Source organism: Brassica napus, chromosome C3 (genome assembly GCF_020379485.1).
Source record: "Brassica napus cultivar Da-Ae chromosome C3, Da-Ae, whole genome shotgun sequence".
NCBI classification, from domain to species: Eukaryota; Viridiplantae; Streptophyta; class Magnoliopsida; order Brassicales; family Brassicaceae; genus Brassica; species Brassica napus.
In genome coordinates this window covers 52157704-52175976 of record NC_063446.1, presented here as the reverse complement: position 1 = coordinate 52175976, position 18273 = coordinate 52157704, and the positions used below count along the sequence as shown (strand labels likewise).

Here is an 18273-nt window from a genome sequence, read left to right as displayed (position 1 = left end):
GGCAGTGAACGACGAAGTCGACAGGCTCCTCGACGCGGGTTTTATTACCGAAGTTCGATACCCCGAATGGTTAGCCAACCCGGTCGTCGTCAAAAAGAAGAACGGCAAATGGCGCATATGCGTCGACTTCACGGATCTCAACAAAGCATGCCCAAAGGATAGTTACCCGCTCCCTCACATCGATCGTCTCGTCGAATCAACCGCCGGTAACGAACTCCTAACCTTCATGGACGCTTTCTCGGGATACAACCAGATCCTGATGCATCCCGATGATCGCGAGAAGACGGCATTCATCACCGACAGAGGAACTTATTGCTACAAAGTGATGCCCTTCGGGCTAAAAAACGCCGGCGCGACTTATCAGCGACTCGTTAACCAAATGTTTGCTGATCAGCTTGGTAACACCATGGAAGTGTACATCGACGATATGCTAGTCAAATCGCTCAAGGCCGACGACCACCTAAATAACTTGCGCGAGTGCTTCAAAATCTTGAACGACTATGGGATGAAGCTCAACCCGGCCAAATGTACCTTCGGTGTCACCTCCGGGGAATTCCTCGGCTACATCGTCACTCAGCGAGGAATAGAAGCCAACCCCAAGCAGATCTCGGCGATTCTCGACCTTCCAAGCCCGAAAAACAGCCGCGAAGTGCAGCGACTAACAGGACGCATAGCAGCTCTCAACAGGTTCATCTCACGATCGACCGACAAGTGTCTTCCCTTCTACGAGCTGCTAAGAGGGAACAAGAGGTTCGTCTGGGATGAAAAATGCGAAGAGGCGTTCAATCAACTCAAGCATTATCTTACGACCCCACCAGTGCTATCGAAGCCAGAAGCCGGCGACACACTATCTCTCTACATCGCCGTCACATCCTCCGCCGTCAGCAGCGTATTGATTCGAGAAGATAGGGGAGAACAGAAACCAATCTTTTACACAAGTAAAAGAATGACGGAGCCTGAAACGAGATATCCAACACTCGAAAAGATGGCCCTAGCCGTCGTCACCTCGGCGAGAAAATTGCGACCCTACTTCCAATCGCACACGATTGAAGTACTATCCAACCAACCACTCAGGACGGTGATGCAAAATACTAATCAATCGGGACGGCTGACCAAATGGGCGATGGAACTGAGCGAACATGACATAGTATACAAGAATCGCACAGCAGCAAAGTCACAAGTCCTTGCCGATTTCTTGATCGAGTTGACGCCAGAGCTGGAGCAAGACCTCATCTTACCAAGTGTAAACTGGATCCTCCACGTCGACGGTTCATCAACGAGTAAAGGGTCAGGAGCAGGAGTGCAATTGCAATCGCCAACAGGGGAACTCATTCGGCAATCATTCAGTTTTGGTTTCGCGGCATCGAACAACGAAGCTGAGTACGAATCCCTCATCGCGGGGCTCCGTCTCGCCAAGGCGGTGAAAGCCAAAAGAATCAGCGCCTACTGCGACTCTCAACTCGTCGTAAGCCAATACCTCGGCGATTACGACGTCCGCAACGAAAGGATGGACGCCTACCTCAAACTAGTCCAGGATCTTACGCGAGACTTTGAGTTCTTCGAACTCACGAAGGTTCCTCGCGGAGAAAATGTTTGTGCCGACGCCCTCGCCGCTCTGGGAAGCAAGCTACACGACCAAGTCAAAAGGATAATCCCGATCCACAAAATCGAGAAACCAAGCATCGACACGAAGGCAGAACAGGCCGCGATTATAGCAGCAATCGACGACGCAATGGACATTGACGAAGTGGAATCTCGCTCGCCAGATGATCACCCAACAGATTGGCGCAAAGAACTCATCGATTACCTCGCGGAAGGTTTACTGCCCATCGGGAAATGGGACGCCCGGCGATTGAAACGACGCAGCGCACACTACGTCGTCATGGACGGGGAACTACACCGATGGACTGCAACAAAGGTACTACTCAAATGTATCGCCGGTGAAGAAACGAGACTCGTCATGGCCGAAACACACGAAGGAGCAGCAGGCAACCACTCGGGCGGGCGAGCTCTCGCATTAAAAGTTAAAAACCTCGGATTCTACTGGCCAACCATGAACGCCGACTGCGAGACATACGCGCGCAAATGCGATAAATGCCAGCGTCACGCCAAAACCATACACAGCCCAACGGAGTTTCTCCATACCTTGACTGCTCCATACCCATTTATGCGATGGGGAATGGACATCATAGGTCCGATGCCGGCATCTCGACAAAAGAAGTTCATACTGGTCCTCACCGATTACTTCACCAAGTGGGTTGAAGCCGAAGCCTACGCCAACATAACCGACAAGGAGGTACAACGCTTCGTCTGGAAGAACATAATCTGCCGATACGGACTACCTTACGAGATAATCACGGACAACGGTTCGCAATTCATCTCGCATCATTTTAAGGGCTTCTGCGACAGATGGCGCATTCGACTCAACATGTCGACACCAAGAAACCCGCAAAGTAATGGTCAAGCCGAATCAACGAACAAGACCATCATAGACGGTCTGAAGAAACGACTCGACTTAAAGAAAGGTTGCTGGGCAGACGAATTAGATGGTGTCCTGTGGTCCCACAGAACCACTCCTCGCGGGGCGACGAAGACTACACCCTTCTCAATGGCATACGGCGTCGAGGCAATGGCTCCCGCAGAAGTGAATGTGACGAGTCTGCGCCGATCACGAATGCCACAGAACACCGAACTCAACCGCGACATGCTCCTCGACGCACTCGACGACATCGAGGAAAAGCGCGACCAAGCGTTACTCCGTATCCAGAATTACCAGCATCAAATCGAAAGCTATTACAACAAAAAGGTCAAGTCACGTCCTCTCGAAATGGGCAACCTTGTCTTAAGAAAGGTCTTCGAAAACACTAAGGAGTGGAAAGCCGGCAAGCTCGGAGCCAATTGGGAAGGACCATACAAGATAGTCGAAGTCATCAAGCCAGGAGTATACCGCCTCGAGACTTCAACAGGCGAAGCAGTACCGAGAGCCTGGAACGCCAAACATCTCCGCCTCTTCCATCCTTAGTCAAAGCAAACACCAACCCGAGTAAATGCGCCCCAAAGGCCACTTTTACTCGCCAAAAAAAAAAAAAAAAAAAAAAAAAAAAGAACTACGAATGGCTTGATTCCCGCAAAGGGATACGTAGGCAGCCCAAAGAAAAAGGGTCCAGCCGAAATAAAAAAAAAAAAACAAAATCCCTCCCCGAGGAATCGATCTCAGAAGCAGACGATCACTTAAGCGATGCCTACACGAGCACGCCCCGGCTCCTCGAACAAACGTATCGGCACTCGCATCCCACGTTGAATACGTCCCGATCAGACACATATTCACGGAAATCGACCGCGTTGCGACCAAATCAACACGGCCGAGACAATGACTCCAATTCATCCTATAATTGACTAAGTAAGGTCCGACCGACCAAACGCTTGAAAATTACGTTAGGATCGACTTGGAACCGTCAAAGTCGAAAACTCTTGACTAACAATTAAAACTCAAAATGGCAAACGGTCGCGACTCAAAGAGATCGACCGAGACAAAGTCATAATGAGCTTAAAACTATAACGATTCGACATCTCGAGTCAGCATCTCGCACCGAACGAACAGAGTCATTTCAAATCTTGAGAAATTTCGATTTTTGATAGACAAATCTAAGTTGAGAGATTCAGTTCGATCACTAAAAGAGTTCGAGATGACAAGAGAATAACAAAATAAAAGCCTCGAAGGCGAAGGTTCGAAAAACTACAACAATGAGTCATCTATGACTCAAAAGAAAACAACAAACAAGGAAAACTAAGCTTCCCGATCACTCTCGCGGTCATTAAGCGCGGAAAGCTCCGAAGCTCCGACGCTCGATCCGCGGGCAATCGGAAGGACTTGCACCGCAGCATCTTCCAACACCTCGCCGGTGTCTTCTTCGCCTCCTCGAACAGTCAAAGGATTTTCGATACGAAGCGTCGTTTCCTCGCACCCTTCTCCAACCGGGCGAGTAAACGAGACATGAAGATTCGCCGCGGTCTCCGAGTCAATTAAGCCGGCGTTGGAACCAAACGGATCGAGGCCCGCCAGAATCCGGGCATCCACGAACTGAGACTCCAACGTAAGAGGAGAGAGTCTAAAGTCGCCCTCAGGGATCTCGCCAACCTTCAGCTGCTCGGCCTCTTGTTCGTACTTCCTCTCATACTCGACGAACATATCAATGGAGGCTTGCGGTATGTCGTTCCCGGCTCCCTTCAAGGCCTCGAGGCACTTCCTAGTCCCAAAGGCTTGGCTGTAGAGTAACCGAGCCTCGTCGTAAGGACCCCGACGCTCCTCTCGAGAACGAATCCTGGCAAAGCAACGATTAGCCTTGGCGGCCATTTCCGCCTCTACTCTCCCCCTTTCTCTCGTCACCTCCAAGATTCTGGAGTCTCTCAGACGTTTCATCTCTCGCTCGTGCGTGGCGGCGAGTGAAGCCCTCTCACTCTCGAGATCGGTGTTTTTCTGTTCAAGCTCGCGGACGGTTCGTCGAGACGAATCCAGCGCAGCTTTAAACTCGTCGCGTCGAGCAGCGGTGCGGGTCATCACCCCGTCGAGCCTCTGCAGATCAGCCCTCGACTCGTTCAGTTGACGAGCAGACACCTCTTCCTTCTCAGCGAACTCTTTTTTGGCCCGCTCGAGCTCCTCCAAGGCTCCTTTAAGGGCCGTGTCGTATTTATCAATCACGACATTCATCGTGCTATCACCCTGAACGCGCGACACAACAGAAATCGTGAGAAGTTAGGAGTCAAAGGATTCAAAAAAATCGTGAGAAGTTAGGACCAAGCCGTTTACCAGCAGTTTGACCCTTGCAGCTTCTTCGTATTCACCCCCGAAGATCAGGTCCTTCACAGCAGGAAGAGGTTTCGCCCTCCCTCTTAGTTGACGGAGAAACTCCCCACATTTCTCCGGAACATATACTAAGGGAGCCGGTCCCTCGTAGTGAAAGGCGACCTTGTCGGGAAAGTTGAATCCAGGAGCCCTCCTTAGAATAGCAGAGCCACCGGAAGAAGTGCCGATCTGGACGGCCCCTCCTCCGACGGGAATCGGAGTTCTCTCGCAAGGAAGCGTCAGGACAGGGGACTGCCTCTCATCGTCGCCTTCATTATTTCCCCTCCTTATCAGGAGTGGCGACCCCTCGCTATCCCCTTCGGAATCATCCGAGCAAGCGACATTAAGAGAAGTCTCGCGCTCCCCTCCTTCACTCACTCTTTCCTCGTTATTCCGTCCCTCCGAGGCTTCGACCTCAGAACCCCCTTCTTCGGGTTGGATTTCTTCTCCTCGAGCATCTTCTTCCTCTTGCTCGATTTGCTCGTTGGCATTTTCCACCTGCTCATCGGCATCTCCCAACTGCTCGCCGGCGAACTTCTTCTTTGTCTTTTTGGGCTTGCTCTTCTTCCGGGGCTCAATAGAAGGAGGGGCCTCGCTCGTCCCCTCGGCGCCCCTCCCGGCTCCCGAACCATCGTCTCTTTTTCTTTTCTTGCCCTTCCCCGCAGTTCTGGCGCCGGAAGGGAGAGCCTCGCCAGAACGAGGAACCGCTGCTGGGGGTCCTTCCCCGCTAGCCAGCCCCAGCTGGGCCGCTATTATTACGCTCAAGTCAGGGAGAGTGCCCATCTTCTTCGCCTCGGTAATTTGTTTTTGGATATCTCTCGGGAAGATGTCCAGTCGCTTAGCACGAATGGGAAGAACGGTCGGGAGGTCGGATCTCCACCCTCCTGAAAACATAAGGCAGAAGAGTCAGGACGCGACAAAAAAAATTGCGACTAAAAGAGCACAGTCTAGAGGTGCGAGAGAACGTACTTCGAGCGATTCGATCTTTAAGCCCACAGATCCTTTCCACGGATATCTCAGACCAGCGATAGACTCGAAGCAGAGCGACGGCGCGAACACTCCTCAAGAAATCTTCGGGATAAGCTGGGGAGGTAGGATGGCCGACTGCATACAAAAAAAAGGGTTGGTCAGAATCGACAAATCGCTTACGGTTCGCGATAGAGTATTCTACCGCAAGAACGGTTCCAAAGAACTCGGTAATCGTCTTGGGGAGGCTCCTCGAAGGCCGAGCTGTCGGACTTAAGGAAGAAGTAGGAGCGCTGCCAATTCTGCGTCTTGTTCGGATGACCGGCACATATGTTGCAGTTTGGTCGCATCTTCACCGAGTAGGTGCCATCTTTCATATCGGTTATCGAGGTCATCTCCTCGAACGACCTAACGCTCATCGGCATGTCGATCTGCTCCGCCAAAACCGACAAAGTAACCGCTAGACGCAGCGAGCCATTCAGCAGCTGACTGATCGCGAGATCCCGACGTCTGGCGTATGCTGTGATCAGTCGCGGGATGGGGAACCAGCAACGAGTGTCCTCCTGAAAATAGGATTCGTACACCGTCTGGTACCCCATCGGAGGAGACCAGGGTCTCTGCGCTCCCGTGGGCACAAGGAAGGTCACGCCTACGGCACCCGTAGCCCGAAGAACCCTCTTCACGCTTCCAAGAGTCGACCTCGTCTCCTCTACGCCTTCCCAGTCCTGACCGGCCAAGAAGGCAGGACGCAATAAGTCGGGATGAAGTTGAGGAAGCTCCTCGAAAATTCCATCGGGGTAAAAAGTGGTCGGGAAGAACTCAACCTCAGAATCATCGCCATCCGAGAGACCAACCTCCGCAGGTCGAGCTCTCAGGGTGACCGAGTCAACGGGCATCGCCCCGCTCTGACCGTCTCTCGAACATTCCACTGCATCCCTCGCAACGACGTTCTGACATCCTTCTCTCGCGAGTCTCGCAGCATCCGCAACCAGAAGTCGATGAGAGCGAGATAGATTTGCCGTGTCCATCATCGCCTCGCGATGAATCGCCTCCGAATCTACGACACGACTCCCGTCGGGATTCCTCGTCGGATTCGACGTCGCTGCGGCTGCCTTTCCTTTCGATTGTTCCGATAACCTCTGACCCGACGACATCGCAGAGCGAAACAGCGAAGAACGTTTCGAACAAATCTAACAACGCTTAGAGAGATAAGGGAAAGAGAGAGAAAGTACCTTTGATCGCGGAGAAAAACTTGAAGGAATGGAAGGGGATCCGCGTATTTATAAGGAAAAGAGAGGGGGGAAACTCGAGGCGCCATCATTAGGTCTATTCGGGCCTAAACGGGCCTCGAAATCCGCCCTAAAAACCCAGCGGACCCTCGCGGCGTTTCAACTTCTCGATTCATCTAGAAGAAGAAAAAAGGGGTGGGGGATTCGAGGTATCGTCATTAAAGCCTAAACGGGCCTTAATGGGCCTCGAAACTCTCCCAAATATCCAGCGAACCTTCGCGACGAACCCTTCTTACGACACGACGACCAAAAGGAGAGATAAAAGCCTCTGCTGCTCGCTTCCGAGAGGGCAACGCTGTGCGACTCGCCGACCGATCGTTCAAATCTTCCGACAGACCTCCTATTCTCTCAAACCTTCAAACCTTAGAATCCATCACGAGCTGGAAATCACCCGCTCACTGATGGACTAGGGGGGGACTTACTGTAGAGGATGGATTCGACCATCCCACAGGGCCCGAGGAATAGGAAGGCCTGGCCCGAGTTAGGAAGAGCGACGGCTCGATCTGTCGGCTCGAGAGTCAGGTCTCTCGGCTTGACTCTTGAGTACTTCTAGCTGACCATCGTCGACTGAAGAGCGTTCGGCTCAGCGGTTGCTCGAACACCTACGGGCCTCTCGGCCCAGCAAAGGAGGCCCACCAAGATGGCGTAAAATTAGGTCAAGAGCGAGGCATCGGGACGTCTATATAAGGGAAAGAAGAGACAACGAGAAGAAGATCCGAAATCACTGACCAACACTTGACGGCTAGATTAGGGTTTTCACCTTTACTTCGTCTCGCCGTTAGTTATACTTCTCCGGTAGCTTATCGAGCCACCGGTTTCCTTTCTGTCGCACTCTCCTCTTATTTCCTTGTAACCGATCGAACGTTTTCTCTCCGACCATTAATAAGACGTCTTTGTTTAAGCCCACATCTTATTTATTACCGTTTCACGATCAAACACTTCCCATGGAGAAATAGCAGTGAAAAGAGTGTCGCACGACGCAGAGGAAGGGATGAAGCAGTTTGTGGCTGAAATCGTGAGCATGGGTACTCTGAAGCACAAGAATATGGTTCCACTTCTTGGGTACTGTAGAAGAAAAGGTGAGTTACTTCTAGTATCTGAATACATGCCCAATGGTAGTCTTGACCAATACTTGTTCTACGACGATAAACCTCCCTTTTCATGGCGTCGGAGACTTATAATCATCAAGGATATAGCTTCAGCTTTAAATTACATGCATACAGGAGCTCCTCAAGTTGTTCTCCACCGGGATATCAAGGCTTCTAATGTTATGTTAGACGCTGAATATAACGGAAGGTTAGGGGACTTTGGTATGGCGAGGTTCCATGATCATGGAGCAGACCCTGCTACAACTGCCGCTGTGGGAACCATTGGCTACATGGCACCGGAGCTTGTTACCATGGGAGCTTCCACTGCAACCGACGTTTTTGGCTTTGGTGCCTTAGTACTTGAAGTTACATGTGGGAGGAGACCCGTTGAGCCTGCGTTGCCAGAGGAAAGAAGGTCTTTGGTTAAGTGGGTCTGCCAATGCTGGAAGATGGCTTCTTTGCTCGGAGCTAGAGATCCGAGAATGAGAGGTGAAATCTCAGCTGAGGAAGTGGAAATGGTATTGAAAATTGGATTGATTTGCATGAATGCTGTGGCGGAACTGAGACCTTCGATGGAAGAAGTGATGCAATACTTAAATGGAAGCCTAAAGCTGCCTGATATCACCCCACATTCTCCTGGAATAGGGTCCTTTGTACCACTGATTATGGGATCATACCCGCTCCCTGCCTCCCCTACTACGGAGACCTTGTCAGCATCCCTTTACTCTTCTTCCTCAGCCAACGACTCTACATTTGTCACTCACTCCATTGTCTATGGGCACGGACGGTAGAAAACATGGGAAACTTTCTCCTCTATTGTATTAAGTTTATTTGGAATGAGAAAAGCCATGTTAGGGTTGTGTGAAGTAACTCTAGTTGGCGGGAGTACCATTGTGCTCCACTTGTGAAATTTATTCTAATACGACACAAAGACATCCCAGCATTGAAAAGTAATGCTTGGAGTCTTTTGTAGAAATGTTTTTCTTAGGATTTGTAAATTTTGATGTATGTTTGCAACTGAAGTTTTGTATCTTCTTATCTGCATTCCTGTTTCTACATTAGTTTACTGCATTTTCCTGTAACTAAGTTGTTTATACAGATGTTTGCAAGTTTTTCTTCACTTCACTCTGTCTATTAATTTGATCTCATTCTGTTAAATCTGGATTAAAAATAAACTTTGGAACGACAAGCCCCAGATTCACAGAAACCAATGTTCCGGTTCTTGACTTGGATGACACAATGACTTTCCATCTGGGGAAGGTTGTTTTAGTGTGGTGGTTTCATGTAGTTGTTACGAATTTCTTGGCTGTTTCACTTACGTGCTCTTTTTTTTTATGGATTTTCTAACCAATCACATTATATTTCCACCCCTTCTCTTATTTTCCACTGGTTTACTTCCATAGTTGAAATGATTTCAGTTTCATCTGTGGAGCTGAGTGGGATCACCAGAGAGCATTATCATCATAGAATCAGAGATGATTGTTTCATCCATGACAGGTAAAGTTTTTGAGGTTTATTATTGAAACGGTTAAAGACTAAATTGTTGTTCTGATATCCGTGACATACATATCCAGCTAAAGTATGGGGTAATAGGGAGATGACACGGACACCCTTGAATATATGTAGCTAGTTCAGACATGTGCTCATAAAGCTCTGTATCTTTTATGCTCCTTTATTGTTTGGATGTACTGCTTACAAGGAACGGTCAAAGGTCAAATAACTTGCTATTGCTTCTTTGAGGTCAACACTATTATAAATTCCATGTGCGATTATTGGTTTAGGTAGAATATATGGGACTTAAATAGACTAGTATCAGAAACGTGGTCTGCTTATTTGTAGTATTCTTATCACACTATGGAGTCAATTTTGAACTGTTGATTCTTCTCCTAGAAAAACCAAGAAAGGCGTTCACATAGGTAGCGATCATTTAAAAAGAAACTCTGGTTTTGAGGATGTTAGGTTGTTGAAGAGAACAAAAACACGTCAATAACAGAGGAGAAGACTTCAACGTTAAGACTTCATTTTCTTTGTTTTGACTTGCCTAATTCTATGTACCTACTTCAATGTTCTACAAAATGTGGGTGCTTGGCTTTTTCTTAAGATTTGGTTCCTTTTATTTTTGAGTGCTTCTCCCCTCCCCACATTAGAGCATCCCCGTTAGAGAACACAAAGAGACATTCGCACAGTTTCCAAAAAAAAAAATTAATATAATAACCTGTTTTTATGAACCTGTATCACTTGAGCTCGCTGGGATGAACCTGTATCAACACTGTTCGCGGACTCCACTAACACGTGACGGTCCGTGACTGGTTGGTTTGTTAAATTTTTTTTTTGAAAAAAAAAAATCAAAAAAAAAATTATAATAATCAAAAGTGGATTTTGGGAATCGAGATTCGGGGAGTTCACCAATGGGCGTGCTCTGATAAGCTTCACAAGGTACCTTTTCAAGATGATTAATCTTGTTGTAATTAGAGAGCTTAGAGACTGAATATTTCTGTGTTATTATTAATGATCAAGGGGGTTCCTTTATATAAGGATTACAAGATGAAGATAAATGGAAAGTATCCAAAACTTAAACTCATTAGGATTAGGAAAACTACTAATACATAATAATGGAAAGATTACATCTACTAAGAAAAGGAAAAGGTTTCCTTTTCTCCAAGCTTTGTGGCCGCCTTTCTCTCTCCTGAAGTCGGCTCTCTCTCTCCTCTCTCTAGACTTCGGCCATCTCTCCATCTTCTAGGTATTGGGCCGGTCTCGGTCCGGGCCTGGTTAATGGCAATCCACTCCATGATTTATAACACTCCCCCTTGGATGCCATAACCATACATGATTTGTAGTACACTTCATGTTGCCTCATTAAAACCTTATCAGGAAAACTCAGTGGGACAAAACCATGATGAAAGAAAAAGAGTACAACACGCACTACTCCCCCTGATGTGAACCTCAGTGTAGGTTCTACATTCTACGCATCTTGGTGCGTGATATTTCCTATATGTATAGGATGGGAGTAATCGGCCAGTTTTATTACTGAACCGTAACTAGACCACTTCGACCTCTTAGGTCGTTTCTCATGTCTTTTGACATCGAGTGTCCTGGTAAAGCATATGTGCTAAGCAATGTGAATCACATTGTCCTCGGAGATCACTATTGGGTCTTTGCAAATCGTGTTTGCATATGTCCATAGTCTAGACGTGATCGTCTACTCTTAACTCTTTACTATGGTCGGATAAACCAAGTACTCATGGACAATGTACTAAACATGGTTATCATGAACCTATGTCTCGGTGTATCTTCTATACACAGATGTATATCAATGGCTTTATAATTTTACCATTCTATGGCTTATTGGCCAGAACATATTCATGATCCATACATATGGTCATCGATCTTTCTTGCCTTAGGCAATACCATAAGTATTTATCTCGGACATTGCAGTCCTTTATCCATCTCTTGATGGTGTCTCATGACCTCTATTGCTGTGGATTATATCACACACTGAAATATATATATTATTAGGTCATAGATCTTGGCTCTCACAAGCTTTTGGACTACAATACATTTATATCCGGTTGATCTTTTGTCTCTACTAGCCCGTGATCAAGAAGAATGGCTAGACGCCTTTTATTCTTAAAAGCCGGACGCGTCTAGTAAAAGAGCCAGACGTTCTTTGCTGAAGAGCCGGACGCCCTTAGACGGACAGAGTCGGACATCTTTAGTTTGAAGGGCTGGGGCCGGACGCTTTTGGTCGGACACCCACATAGATTTATTCTATGCCTACTAACCTCTTTTAGGTTTAGTAGAATCACAAGGAATTTCAAATATATGGACTGTATTGGATTGTCTTTTATACAACTCCAAGATCAATGATCATGCGTGATCAATTTCTTTTACATACTATATGCAGCTGCTTTAGGTTTCAGTCCATGAATCAGCTTAGGAACGAAGCTGTTCTTTCATCTTATCCAGTGATCCATATGCTGCTTACTACATCATTTGTATCTAATTTCTTTCTTATGACCAGACCATTGTCAATTTCAAAAATCTGTAGCAGCATCCACCACATAGGAGTTTATCTCCTTATAATCTGTTCCTTTGATCTCTGTGAGTACCTTGTGTAACAAGCTATAATCGAATGTTGTTAGTAGGAAAACATGTAAACCTTTACATCATGTACATCTCTCACGGTTTCTTTACTTCTCACATGATCCATCTATTTCACTGGTTGATAAGATGGCGTTTCTGTATATGTATATGGCCAATACGCCCATCTGTCTTTTAGATACTTTGAACCTCCATGTTTTATCTTTTCTAATCTCTATGATCTTTTATGATTGTATGAGTACTCTTTCGTGGGTTCATGATCCTCGTTCATCTCTTTATGTTCAAGTGCTATAACTTTATGTATCTTTATACAAATGTGTGTGTGTGTCGACACTTTCATGTGGTTCCATTATGTTCCAGACATGATCTATAGATTTGAGATCTTATTATCCAGGACCTTTATTACCTAGTAGCTTGGCGTCCCAAGACTACATGGTTTGGTACCTTAGATGTGTAGCTGCGCAGCCTTTTCTCAATGTCTGGTATGGTTTCTTTTATAATCTCGGATCTGTATTCTATGCACCATTCTTTTCTATCCGAGATTCCTTTATCTTATGGAACACTTGGTCTATCTTGTATAGACTCTATAGCAACTTGATTATGTCTCTTCTAGGACATTCATTTGGTGCTAAGCTGGTTAGTCATTTCTCGGGTCAATGTCTGGCATTTCGATTAGCTTCTCAATTAGCTAGCTTTATATAATCTTTCTTTGGACGTCTTAAATTATAATCTCTATTCCGAGGTTCTTTGACAAGACAATGATGGTTAAAACCATTCGTACTTTTAACATTCTTTATCCAGCTTATAATCTTTCTCCTTTAATATTCGGATTCATTTGTTTCATGCAATCCGTACATGGCCACTATTTGATCACCCATGTTTTGGCTCTCGTTCCTTTTTATTTCGTGGAGAAGATCTTATTCTTATATATTCTCAATCCTCTTCTGAGGTTCCATCTTTAGACGGCACATGTATGTATGTATGTGGTGGCTTATTCAAAATCTCTTAAGATGGTGTATGTCTGGTTTTATGACCCGTATTCAATCTGAGATGGGAATATCTATGCTCAGTTTTATGGCCTGATGCATATGATCATATTATCATTCTATATATGTAAAACATAATGTCTCCAAGCTTATAGACTTTAGAATCTTAGTCTTATAGATAATTGCTTACATGGCCGAATCTTTATAGGTGATGGCCTCTTTGGCCTGTTATGGCCTTTGCGGCCGAAGGCCGGTTATGGCCTTTGTGGCCGAGCCATTTATAACATGGCCAAGTAATGGCCTTTATGGTTTGGCCGTTTGTATCATGGCCTCTACGGCCGAGGAATGGTCCTTTATGGCCGAGTAATGACCGAGCCATATAACATGGTCTTAGACCATAGTGGTACACGAACTTGTAGTATTGATCATGGGTTTATCCTCTCTCCCCCTCATGACCATACTATAAGGTCGTGGTGCTTGGGACAATTAAGCCTAATGAGTTTCCCTTTGTGTACATGTTTCACAACGTGAGATCTTTTACGGGATAACTTTGTGCCTTTTCAATCTTTGCATCAAGTTTAGACTTTAGGATGGCTAATCCTATCATGCCATATAGTGTAAAATTTCGTGGTGTTATCTCAATATGGTTACCACATCTCTTGCCTCTTTATCATACTGATATGTAGCATAGTTTTTGATCAGTAGAGATCATAGGTATAGTCTCGACCACTTTCTTTCAAGGTCTTAGGCGTTCTTCTTCTTAAAATCTAAAGGAACTTGTTTCCTTCCTTACCCATTGTTTCTACTTGGAAACCATACATTATAACTTCAATGGGTCACATGTTCTTTTGGGTGTGTATAATGCCTTTTAAGGCAATGCATTAGCCATACTTTCTTTACTATGCTTACTATACCCATTCATGATTTCTTACTTGGTTTTATGCCCTTTAGGCAACTCTTTAAAATCATTTATATGTTCAAGTAAGATCAGACAAGATAATGAATTCAAAATCAATTCTTATTATATATATATATAAAATCGTGAAACATCAAAGCAAAACATAAAGCAATAAGACAAGTCGTATCGAAATTTAGTCCTTGAGACAATCAGAAGTCTCAAAGTCCATCTGGTCATCTTTAGCAATGTTGGAATCATTATCGGCCTCATATCCGGAATCGTGAACCATGTGAGCCTCCGGGTTCTTGTTCTTCAGACTTTCTTGGTAGAGCTCACATAAGTGCTTAGGGGTTCTACAGTTCTTGGCCCAATGGTTTCCCATTCCACATCTGTGACAAACGGATTTGGTTGAGTAAGACGGTTTGGATATGCCGCCTCGACCAGGGCCATAACTAACTCGGCCACGGCCATAATTGGAACCACGACCATGGTTATTGTGGTTTCCGTTCCGGCCGGTCGAGTAGTTGTCTCGGCTGTTCGAGTAATTATCACTGCCACGCCCCTTGTAACCACCACGGCCATTGCCGTGTGATCTCTTATTGTTTTGGACGTAATTGCACTCGTTGGGTTCTTTCTTTTCAACCTCATTAGCTTCCGGTAATGGTGCTGTTCCAACAGGTCTAGCTTCACTGTTCTTCATCAGGAGCTCATTGTTTGCTTCGGCCAGAAGCAGGCACGAGATCAGATCAGTATATGTGGCGAAGCCTTTCATTTTGTACTGCTGTTGCAGTATCACATTCGATGAATGGAATGTAGAGTAAGTCTTCTCAAGTAACTCTTCTTCGGTTACTACTTCACCACAAAGTCTCAGCATCGAGACCGTCTTAAATAAGACTGAATTGTACTCATCCACCGACTTATAATCCAAGAATCTAAGATTCTTCCAGTCGTTTCTAGCCTTTGGAAGTAACACTGTTTTCTGGTGATCATATCTATGCTGTAAAGCATCCCAAAGTTCTAGTGGATTTTCCATCGTGATGTACTGATCTTTTAGACCTTCAATGAGGTGATGGCGTATAATACTTATAGCCATGTACCGATTCTTATCGGTCTCATTGTTGCCCTTGATGATAGTATCACCAAGTCCCTTTGACCTTAGACTGATCTTTGTATCTAGCTCCCACTGCAAGTAGTTATCTCCGGAGAGATTAAGAGCTGCATAGTCTCTGTTTGAGATTTTCGACATCTGAATCACATCATCATTCAAAATTAAGTCTCACAATGTGATCATGTGGCCGCAAGATAATCAACAAGCTCGGCCACAAACATGTCTTACGCATTTATGAAAATCAAGCAATCTAATCGACCATGGTGCGAAACAATCATCAAGCCACACGGCCAAGTAGTTCTACTTAATGCAAACGGTTTCAAGATTTTATAAACTAGATGCTGGTAGATTCCTTTTAAACAGTATGAATGCAATCCATATTCAGATTCATATGTATGCAAATAATCTTAATCAATTCTAGGGTTTTGGTTTAAACATTAGTAGGATTCGATTTTAAGATTAAGGTTTCAAGGCCTTTAGGAATATAAATCGAGATTAAGTGTTTTTAAACATTTAAACATTTCAAGCAATTCAGATTCGAGTTTTACAAACAATCCTAATCATAGCTCTAGGCGATCAATCAAACACTCAAGTTTCAAATCAAAATTAAAACCGATTTTTCAAAATTAGGGTTTTAGGGGATTTCGAAAAACTTTGATCTTTGATCAAGGGGATTTGATTTGAGATTCAAAAACCTTTAAGGTTTTGATTTTAATTGATCAATGGATCAATCTCGTTTTTAGGTTTAGATCGAACTTATAGAGCTTCAATTTACTCATAGGAGATTGATCTATTTAACCTATGGCTTTTAGTTTTAGAGATTATCTTTTAGGGTTTCAATCTTTACAAAACAACCAGGTTCGATTCATGTTCTCAGAATTTAGGATTACCTTTGTTTTGCAGGTTTGAACCGGACCACCAAAGATCAGAGACGAGCTGAGATGAACAGACGCGGGACGGCTCCTATCTGGTCGCGTTGCCGAGAGCTATCGCGAGCTTGTTTCTTCTCGCGGATGGTTGCGTCTAGTCGGGGATTTGGTCTGAGCTGGACGTAAGCTGAGCTGAGGCTGAGGACGTTGATCACGGACAGGGAACGCCTGAAGCTGAGCTTGATCGGAGTTGAGCTTGATCAGAGTTTGCAAGCCGGAACGCAAGCAAGAACAATTTAGGGTTCTTCGGGATTAGGGTTCCAAAAGATCAAGACGGCGCCGCGTATTGTTTCTGCGAGTGTGGGTGCGTCTGAGATCGGATCGACGAACGGTTTGCGCTGATGGATTGGTCTCGTCCAGAGCTTCAATTTTATATGTGGCTCGTCGTCTGGTTCCTCGGGGTTTAAGAGATAGATCGATTTTAAGTTGCGCTTGGTTTAGGGTTTATGTGTGACGGATTTTAGGTTAGGTTTTGTCTCAGGGTTTTGGAGTCTATCGTGCTGATAACGTGTTGTAATTAGAGAGAGAGTTTAGAGACTGAATATTTCTGTGTTATTATTAGTGATCAATGGGGTTCCTTGGATTACAAGATGAAGATAAATGGAAAGTATCCAAAACTTAATCTCATTAGGATTAGGAAAACTATTAATACATAATAATGAAAAGATTACATTTACTAGGAAAAGGAAAGAGTTTTCTTTTCTCCAAGCTTTGTGAGTCTATCTCTCTCCTGAAATTGGCTCTCTCTCTCTTCTCTCTAGATTTTGGCCTTCTCTCAATCTTTTAAATATTGGACCGGTCTCGGTTCGGACCTGATTAATGACAATCCACTCTTTGATTTATAACAAATCTAATGAATTTTTTTCTTTTGGTGGCTACCGCGTGTAGCAGTTGTCTTTTTTTTTTTTTTCTTTCTTTTCTCACTGATGCTGTGATAATTTATGCTAAAGTAATGTCTAGATTGAATATTTAACGACGTGAACGGTTTGTAATATACATATATAATATTAAATGGCTTCGCTGTACTTTCGAAAGCCGATAAAAAGTAAATGCATATGATGCAGAGTTCATATCCATTAAGAAACAAATTACCACTAAATAAGTTCACTTTTTTTTTTTCACATCTTGTTTTCTGCAGCCAGCAAAGTTTTGATCAAAGAGAGAGAGATCTGCTCAGAGAACAAGAGAACTCTCGAATTCATTAGCACCAATGGCTCGTGGATCGTTTATGGATCTGGTATTACTTTTAGTAAGTACTTTTTTTTTTCTTACCCAGCTTCATAAATAATACAAGTAGCTGTCGTCTGAGAAAAATCCGGTGAAAGATTGTGGGTATTGATTCCGAGGCACATGTAATGATTAATTTTAATAGTTTTCTTACTGTTTGTTAGCACTTTCGTTCGTTTCTTTGGATTCAAATTTGGATTACTTCTCTTAAACTAACATCTGAATTTGAACATTTGAAAACCATGTGAAGATATGTTGATTTTTATAATGTTATCAAGCTGTTACAGTAGAGTTGTTTATACAAATAAAGGAATGGATGCTAGTAGTTCTTATAATCACATTTTCTTTTAAACAGAGAGGAAAGAGATCTACACAAAGCAGTTTTCGCTTCATCGGCAGAGCAATGTCTAGTGGATTGCATCTGTTATTGTTGATCTCCTCTTTTCATCTCATCGCTTTGTCAACTTCAAGAAAGGAAAGCAGTTTTGTCTTCAACGGCTTTGGAAAAGCGGATCTTTCTGTAGATGGGTCAGCCACGGTGCTTCGCAGTGGATTATTGCAGCTTGCTAAAGACACGGAGCATCAAATGGGCCACGCGTTCACCAAGAACCCAGTCGAGTTCAGCTCCTCTAAGCCACTGTCATTCTCAACACACTTCGTCTGTGCTCTGGTGCCTAAGCCAGGAGTCGAAAGCGGGCACGGCATCACCTTTGTGATAACCCCTTGTTTGATCGGAAAACGGTGATAAAAAGATGTGGGTTTAACAAAGACGTTTTATTATGGTCGGAGAGACTTTCAGTCGGTTACAAGAGAAGTAAAGAGAAAGCGACAGAAG

The 18273-nt window shown here is 44.8% G+C and overlaps 3 protein-coding genes across 3 annotated transcripts; 1 reads left to right on the top strand and 2 right to left on the bottom strand.

Annotated features, from left to right (window-relative positions):
* Positions 1-3787: 3787 nt before the first annotated feature.
* LOC125583164 lies at positions 3788-5626 on the bottom strand. Its single transcript, XM_048749762.1, has 2 exons — positions 4808-5626; positions 3788-4720 (listed from the first exon to the last, which is right to left on the bottom strand). Exons 1-2 carry the CDS (start codon positions 5624-5626, stop codon positions 3788-3790), a joined length of 1752 nt encoding a protein of 583 aa, XP_048605719.1.
* Positions 5627-8089: 2463 nt separating this feature from the next.
* LOC106349770 (probable L-type lectin-domain containing receptor kinase I.6) lies at positions 8090-8977 on the top strand. The gene has a single exon (XM_022697798.1). The coding sequence runs from the start codon at positions 8090-8092 to the stop codon at positions 8975-8977; it is 888 nt and encodes a 295-aa protein (XP_022553519.1).
* A 4870-nt stretch (positions 8978-13847) lies between these two features.
* Positions 13848-15420, bottom strand: LOC125583577. The gene is made up of 2 exons (XM_048750746.1): positions 14971-15420; positions 13848-14892 (listed from the first exon to the last, which is right to left on the bottom strand). The coding sequence occupies exons 1-2, from the start codon at positions 15418-15420 to the stop codon at positions 14368-14370; spliced, it is 975 nt and encodes a 324-aa protein (XP_048606703.1). The 3' UTR covers positions 13848-14367.
* Positions 15421-18273: the final 2853 nt, after the last annotated feature.